The sequence below is a fragment of the Myotis brandtii genome, unplaced genomic scaffold (assembly GCF_000412655.1).
Source record: "Myotis brandtii unplaced genomic scaffold, ASM41265v1 scaffold133, whole genome shotgun sequence".
NCBI classification, from domain to species: domain Eukaryota; kingdom Metazoa; phylum Chordata; class Mammalia; order Chiroptera; family Vespertilionidae; genus Myotis; species Myotis brandtii.
This window is the reverse complement of record NW_005354718.1, coordinates 1,439,046-1,447,301: the sequence shown is the minus strand read 5'-3', so window position 1 is coordinate 1,447,301 and position 8,256 is coordinate 1,439,046. Positions and strand designations below refer to the sequence as shown.

Sequence of the window (8,256 nt, the reverse complement as noted above, 5' to 3'; positions counted from 1 at the left end):
GGCGGTCTGAGTGCCAGGCGCGGGACCCGCTGGCGTCAGCGCCCAGCCGGGCTGGGTCTTCTTTAAGTAGAATAGCAAGAGCAGTGTCTTCCTTTTCTGAGTGGAGGACATAGTACTTCTCCTCCACTGAAAACCGGGTGTTAAAACAGCAAAGAGAGCCCTAGCTGGTTTGGCTCAGTGAATGGCGCGCTGGCCTGGGGACTGAAGGGTCCCAGGTTTGATTCCGGTCAAGGGCACATGCCTGGATTGTGGGCTCGATCCCCACTGGGGGGCTTGCAGGAGGCAGCTGATACCTCTCTCTCTCCCTCGCATATCTGGCGCTTTGGCCAGACTGGGTCTTGCTGTGCTGTCTGTTCCTAAAACACATAGATAGCAAGGTACTGAACATCAGGCCAGGCCTTGAGATATGGTCTCATGGCCCCTTCCCAGCACGCTGCCTTCTTTCTCTGAAGGCCCAGAAGTCTCATTCCAAATTTGGAAGACAAAGGACTGGAAAAAGTATAAATAAAGAGAATTTCCTCCATATTGGGGGCCCAGAATTTGAAAGACACATTTTTCTCTGGGCCTCCACAGAATTTAATAATAAAATGTAACTCCTGTAGTCGACACTGCAGTTCAGCCTCTGCTTCGGCAGGGTGCTGTAACTGTAGTCAGCTGGCCAGCTTAATAAAGGCTCTTAAATTTAAATTCTGAGTCGGTGGTCTATCTCGCTGTGTGAACCCATAACACCTTTCCTCTCTGAAATCAATAAATATATATTAAAAAAAAAACAAAATGGCAAAGGTTAAACACGAATAGAGACTCTAGCAGCAAGAGAAAAGCAGTTAGTTACCGACAAGGGGGCTCCCATAAACTGTCAGCTGATTTCTCAACAAACATTTCAGACTAAAAGGGATTGGCATGAAATATTCAAAGTGATTAAAGCAAGGATCTATAACCAAGGCTACTCTACCTAGCAATTCGAATTCAGCAATACATTTAAAAGATTATACACTATTTCCTGGGATGCAAGGTTGGTTCAAAATCCACAAATCAATTAACATGATATACCATATAAACAATAAACAAAATGAGCAATAAATGCCATATGATCATATCAATAGATGCAGAAAAAACATTTTACAAAATCCAGCATTTATTTATGATAAAAACTCTCAGCAATAGGGAAGTAGAAGGAATGTACCTCAACACAATAAAAGCCATATGTGACAAACCCACAGCTAACAGCATTTTTGTTAAGATCAGGAACAACACAGGGTTGTCCATGTTCAACATAGCATTCGAAATCTAATCACAGCAATCAGACAAGAAAAGAAATAAAAGGTATCCAAATTGGAAAGGAAGAAGTAAAAGCTATTATTTACAGAAGACATGATTCTATACTAATATATAGAGAACACTACATATCCTACTATAACTGATCAATGAAGTCAGTAAAGTAGCAGGATACAAAATTAATATTAAAGTAGGTTGCATTTTTAACACTTTTTAATTTATTGATTTGAGAGAGAGGAAGGGAGAGAGAGAAACATCAGTTTGTTGTTTCACTTATTTATGCATTCATTGGTTGATTCTTGTATGTGCCCTGATGGGGTATCGAACCCACAACCTTGGCATATTGGGGTGACACTCTAACCAACAGAGCTATCCAGCCAGAGCATAGGTTGCATTTTTATTTTTAAACTAGATGCCTGGTGCATGAAATTTGTGCACAGGTAGGGTCCCTAGGCCTGGCCAGCACTCAGGGCCGATTGGGGCCTTCTGGCTGCTGGCCAGAGCCTTCCTTCTGGCTGCCAGCCGGGGCCTTCCTTCGTTCCACACTACCCCCTGGTGGTAAGTGCATGTCATAGCGAGCAATTGAACTCCCAGTCTCCCAGTTGAACTCCCGAGGGGACACTTTGCATATTAGCCTTTTATATATAGATAGATTCTCACCTGAGGATATGTTTTTACTGATCCCCAGAAAAAGGAAGGGGAGGGAGAGAGAGAGAGGGAAATATGACAGAGAAACACATATCAGTTGCCTCCCATACACACCCCAACTGGGAATCAAACACAAAACCTAGGTATAGGCCCTGACCAGGAATGAAACCTGCAGCCTTTTGGTGTACACTATCATGCTCCAATCAATTGAACCACTTGGCCAAGGTTAGTTTGCATTTAAAAAAAGATTTTTAAATTGATTTTGAGAGAGAGAGGGAGGAAGAGAGAGAGAGAGAGAGAGAGAGAGAGAGAGAGAGAAACATCAATGTGAGAAAGGAACATGGATTAGCTACCCCTGCCCAATACTGGGGATCGAGTCCACAACTTGGGCATGTGCCCTGACTGTGAATGGAACCAGCAATCTTATGGTGCATGCGATAATACCCAACCAATTGAGCCACACCAACCAGGGCTAGTTTGCATTTTAATTTTTATTTATTTACTAGAGGCCTGGTGCACGAATTCGAATTCATGCACCAGTGGGGTCCCTCTGCCTGGCCTGCATGGATCAGCCTGAAATAGGCTCTCAGACATCCCTTGAGGGATCCTGGATTGTGAGAGGGCAATTCTCGGGTGATGCACCCCAGAATCGGGTTCCCTGCTCTCTGGTTCCAGGTGCGTCACCCAAGAACCGCAACTGCTAAGTCACCGCAGTTCAGCAGCTCCTGTGTTGAGCATCTGTCCTGTCCCCTGGTGGCCAGTGTGCATCATAGCTACCGGCCGGATGGTTGGACAGCCACTTAGGCATATATATATATATAGAGAGAGAGAGAGAGAGAGAGAGAGAGATACTAGAGGCCTGGTGCACAAAATTCGTGCATGGGGTGGGGGTCCCTCTGCCCAGCCTGCACCCTCTCCAATCTGGGACATCCCTCTTGCAATCTGGGACCACTGGATCCTAACTGCTCACCTGCCTGCCTGCCTGATTGCCCCTAACCCCTCTCCCTGCCTGCCTGATAACCCCTAACTACCCTCCCCTGCTGGCCTGATCACCCCTAACCGCCTCTACCTCAGCCCCTGCCACCATGGCTTTGTCCGGAAGGAAGGCAGGACAACCAGAAGATGTCTGGTCGACCCGGTCTAATTAGCATATTACCCTTTTATTAGTATAGATTATTTATTTTTTTGTTAATCTTACCTGAGGATATTTTTCCATTGATTTTTAGAGAGAATGGAAGGGAGAGAGAGAGAGAGAGGGAGAGAGAGAGAGAAATATCGATGTGAGAGAGTCAATCGATTGGTTGCCTCCCGAATGCCCCAACAAGAGCCAGGAATTGAGCTAGATTGAAGCTTGGACCCTTCAGTCTGCTGTCCAACACTCTATCCACTGAGCCAACCCAACTAAAGCTAATCCCCCTATCTTTTATTTTTTTAATTTTATTATTATTATATTTTAAAATATATTTTTATTGCTTTCAGAGAGGAAGGGAGAGGGAGAGAGAGATAGAAACATCAATGATGAGAATCATTGAGTGATTGCCTCCTGAATACCCCACAGGGATCGAGCTCACAACCAGAGCATGTGCCCTGACTGGGAATCGAACCATGACCTCCTGGTTCATAGGTTGATGCTCAACCACTGAGCCACACCGGTTGGGCTAATCCCCCTTTCTATCTCTGAACCTCATATGTATGTGGGGTCTTTGTATCTATTAAATTTGGTTATTTTTTCTTACTAATCTTTCTCATGTCTATTTGATTATTAGACCAGCCAGAAGACCCTTGAGAGTAGAGGAAAATTTGTTCTTCTCCGGCAGAGCCAAGAGCCCAAACTTCAAGGAAGTAGTTAAAAGTGTCCTCAGCTGCTTAAAGGTCAAAATGAAATGGAAAGTCTAATGGATTTACCCACAGGCAAATCATTGGTGACCTTAGCGAAGATTGTATTGATAGAGTAATGAGACAAGAAGTCAGATTATGCATAGGTGAAAGAAAAAAATCACAATAGAAATTGGAAAATATTTTAAACACAATGGTAAGTAAAGAAAATATGACATAGCCAAATGTGTGGGATGCAGCTATATGGCCCTTAGAGAAAAAATTATAGTTGTGAAAGCAAAATTCAACAGAGTAAATTTGAAGATCTAATTGGCTTTATTAAGCAATCCATAAATTGGGCAGCGTCCGATCTAGCAACTAGAAAGTTCAACTGAGTTGAACAAAATGAAATAGTTCTGTAGGCAGAAAGTGGGTGAGACTAAGAAGTTAAAAGAGTAGATTATTTTGACAAGTAAATAGGCGAGAGATCTTATTAGGTAGATTACCTCAGGGCTGACCAGGAAATTTCAGACTAATTGGTTTAAAAATTTGACTCCAGGGAGAGTCAGAAACTGCAATTAGGTTACTTATTTAGTTTTGGTTTGGTGAGTTAGCTTAGCAGAATTGACTCCATTTTGTCTGTTGTTTCTTTGTTTGTTTGAGAAAACTTGAAATGAAGTTATCTAGTCTTCTGTTTTAAGAAAATAGAAAAAGAACACTAAATTACAACAAATATAGATGGAAATGAATAATAAGAGTGGAAATGCCTAAAGAGAGAGCAGATTTACAACAAAGAAAAGCAACATAAAATTGATGAAACACTAACAAGACCAATCAAGAGAAATTACAAATTACTGATATCAAGAATGAGAAAGGGGATAGCCTTCAGATCCTACTGATATGAAAAATATAAGAGAATATTTTGAGCAATTCATGCCAACACATTTGACAATGATGAAATGGACAAATCCACTTATATGAAATTCAGCAAAAGAATACTCATAGATGGTGATTTTTCTGTCAGAATAGTGCTCCTATCTGGAGGTGGTGGCGGCAGCAAAAAGGACACCAGAATTTTACTGGCGATTGAACCTGGGTACTTGAGTTCTGGCTAAGAAAATATTCAGAGATAAGACTCAGCCGAAACCGGTTTGGCTCAGTGGATAGAGCGTCGGCCTGCGGACTGAAGGGTCCCAGGTTCGATTCCGGTCAAGGACATGTACCTTGGTTGCGGGCACATCCCCAGTGGGGGGTGTGCAGGAGGCAACTGATCGATGTTTCTAACTCTCTATCTCTCTCCCTTCCTCTCTGTAAAAAGTCAATAAAATATATTAAAAAAAAAAAAAGAGATAAGACTCAAACTATAAGAGAAAGTTTATTCAGAAAGTTACAGAGGCAGAAGAACTGAGCTGTAGAAGAAATGTGCTCAGAAAACAAGTTACAGAAGCAAAAGAAGGGCTGCCCTAGCTGGTTTGGCTCAGTGGATAGAGTGTCAGCCTGCGGACCGAAGGGTCCAGGGTTCAATTCCAGTTAAGGGAACATGTTAATTGCAGCTTGATCCCCGGCCCTGATCAGAGCGCATGCGGGAGGCAACCAATCCATGTGTCTCTCTAATATCAATATTTCTCTTTGTCTCTCCCCCTCCTTTCCTCTCTCTCTGAAAATCAATGGAAAAATATCCTCAGGTGAGGATTAACAAATAAACAAAAAAAGAAGGGTCCTTGGAGTTTAGGAGAAAGAGAGAAAGGTAAAGGTAACTTGCCTGGGGATGGGGGTGGGGGTGGGGTGAGGGAGGGGAAGGCGGGAAAGGAGTGGGCGTTCTCCAGAGAGGGAGAACCGCTGTGTCCTCCAGTCCTAAGGGCTCTTAAGGGTGGAGATTCTAGGGAAGTCCCAGGGGAGAACCTCAATAGAATATCCATCAGCTTTCCAGGTGTGTCCTTTCAGGGTCGTGGTTTCCACTGATGGATGGGCCCCAGGGCAGGGGGTCATTAGTCAACAAAACTGGTCCTGAGGTTTTGCTGCTTTTCTGGGCCTGGAGCTGAAACACAACTGAGGCCTAAATGTATCTGATGCAGGTCAGAACCTCATTGTCCTGGGGGCTTAATATTTAATGGCTGTTCATGGGCACCGATTTTTGTTCCCCCTCTAAGGGGGTCTAACCTACATGACTACCAACATGCCAGGGGAGGAGAGGTCAGGGGAGGGTCAGGACCATCTGACCAGTGACATGAAAGATCAGGGAGTCTAAACCAAATGACCAGTGATATGATAGGGGAAGAAAGGTTACCCTCGGTGCGAGGTCCTTGTTTTCCCAGTTTTTTCTTGTTGCTAGGCTCCAGGGCTTTCCACACCAGAGACCTTCTGCACTTGGCCCATCGTCCTTGCTCTGCTCATGTCTGGCTAACTGCCTACTACAGAGGGAGGTAGTAATTTATTAACCTGTATACTTAAGGTTAGTAAACTTTGGTAAACCTCAATACATTTTATTAAGAATTGTAGTATCCTATATAATAATTCTGTATAATAAAAAAGTAATATGCAAATTGACCATCACTCCAACACACAAGATAGCTGCCCTTATGTGGTCAAAGATGGCCGCCCCCATGTGGACACAAGATGGTTGGCAGGGGAGGGCAGTTAGGGACAATTGGGCTGGCAGGGTAGCAGTTAGGTGTTGATCAGTCTGGCAGGGGAATGGTTAAGGGGTGATCAGGCTGGCAGGCAGAAGCAGTTAGGGGCAATCAAGCAGGCAGGCAGGTGAGCAGTTGGGAGCCAGCAGTCCTGGATTGTGAGATTGTGATCCCACTGAGATTGGGCCTAAACAGGCAGTTGGACATCCCCCAAGGGGTCCCAGATTGGAGAGGGTGCAAACTGGGCTGCAGGACACACACACACACACACACACACACACCCCGTGCACGAATTTCGTGCACCGGGCCTCTAGTAGTATACATAACAAAATTTGCCATTTTAACTATTTAAGTGTACATCAGTGACATTAAGTACATTTGCAGTGTTGTGCATCCATCACCACTATGCATTTCCAGAACTTTTCATCTTGTCAAACAGAAACTGTACATTTTAAAGTTCCTGTTCCTTTCTCCACCCAGCCACTGGTAACCTCTATTCTACTTTCTGTCTCTATTAATTTGCATACTCTAGGTATCCTCATGTAATCAGACTGGAAGGGAAAAAGGACAGTGAGTGAATGAATAGGAGATAGATGGTAGCTGGAGGGGATGAGAATGGTGTTTTGTTTGTTTGTTTGTTTTTCAAGATGGTTGTATTTGAGCCTAAGAGATCCCAGTGACAGGGAAGTTGAATAGCTGAGGTTTGCATAGTCATAGTAAAATTAGGGCACTAAAGAGCAGGAGAGAGTGCCAGCATGGTTAAGGGCAAGATTATGAAAGAAATAATTTATCAAGATAAAGTTTGAATTTTAATACTAATTACCATCAGAATTTGAGTATCTTTGCCAGGTGCTGGACACAATTATCCCTATATTACTGGTAAGAAATTAGGCTGAGAGAAGTAATTTGTCAAAGACCAGCTTTTAGTGGTGAGAAATAGAGTGAATAAATAAAATGGAATCACTATAGTCAAGCTGCTAAATTATTGAAAAAAGTAGATTGAAGTATGAGGAAATGATTCTATTCTTGTTTTAACTAGCCTGGGATCTGACTTTTGAAATTTCTAGTCCAACATCAATACCTGGATATACATCAAACCTCCAGGTGACTTTCTGATCACTCCTTGAAAGACGAAGGAAAGAATGTTCACATATCCAAACTACTGACAGCCATTATCCAGACCTCAGGTCATCTAGATTCTAGAGGATTACCATTCTGGACCGATCCAGAGGCTATGAATGCAGAACTCATTCTTTTCAAGAATGTAGTTTTTACTGTGAGAACCCTTAGCTTTTCTGTCTTTTTCAGAACACTCTGGGCATTGCCTAGTTGTGTTCCAGTTTGCAAATCCTAAGACCCTTGAATAAATCTTTATCATTTATTTCTAGCCAAAGCCTCCAGTTTGATGAATAGTGTGTAGGCTGGGATTCCAATCCAGATTTGTCTGGCTGGGATGGGCTGCAAGCTGAAGTTTTAACATCCTAATTTTATAACTAATTCCTATTCTGTCACCTTGCTCAAAACTTCTACGTATATGGATTCCTTCCCTCCACACCCTATGCCATCAATTAATTCCTGTAGCTTTCTTGTGTTCAAATCTTTCTTTACACCTTTGCTGCTATGGCCCTAACACATTTGATTCCTACATTGTCCTGATGTCCTTGACTCTATTCTCTTAATCCTCTTAAAACTTCCAAAATAGCCAAAGTAAAACCAATGAATCACTGAAGTAGTAAGTAGTAGAAGTTTATTGTGCAAACTAGGAGCACTCAAACTAAAATATGGAATGAGGCGCAGGGGTATCTACACTAATAAAAGAGAAACATGGTAATTGGCGTACGACTGCTACCCTTTTCATTGGCTAATCAGTGAGTATATGCAAATTAAA

The 8,256-nt window shown here is 42.9% G+C and overlaps 1 protein-coding gene across 1 annotated transcript in view; it reads right to left on the bottom strand.

Annotated features, from left to right (window-relative positions):
* IVD (isovaleryl-CoA dehydrogenase) overlaps window positions 1–2,119 on the bottom strand; it is a 14,573-nt gene extending 12,454 nt beyond the window's left edge. Inside the window, exon 1 of the mRNA XM_014534854.1 lies at window positions 2,081–2,119. Coding sequence (XP_014390340.1) covers window positions 2,081–2,119 — 39 coding nt within the window. The remainder of the gene's footprint in view (window positions 1–2,080) is intronic.
* Window positions 2,120–8,256: the final 6,137 nt, after the last annotated feature.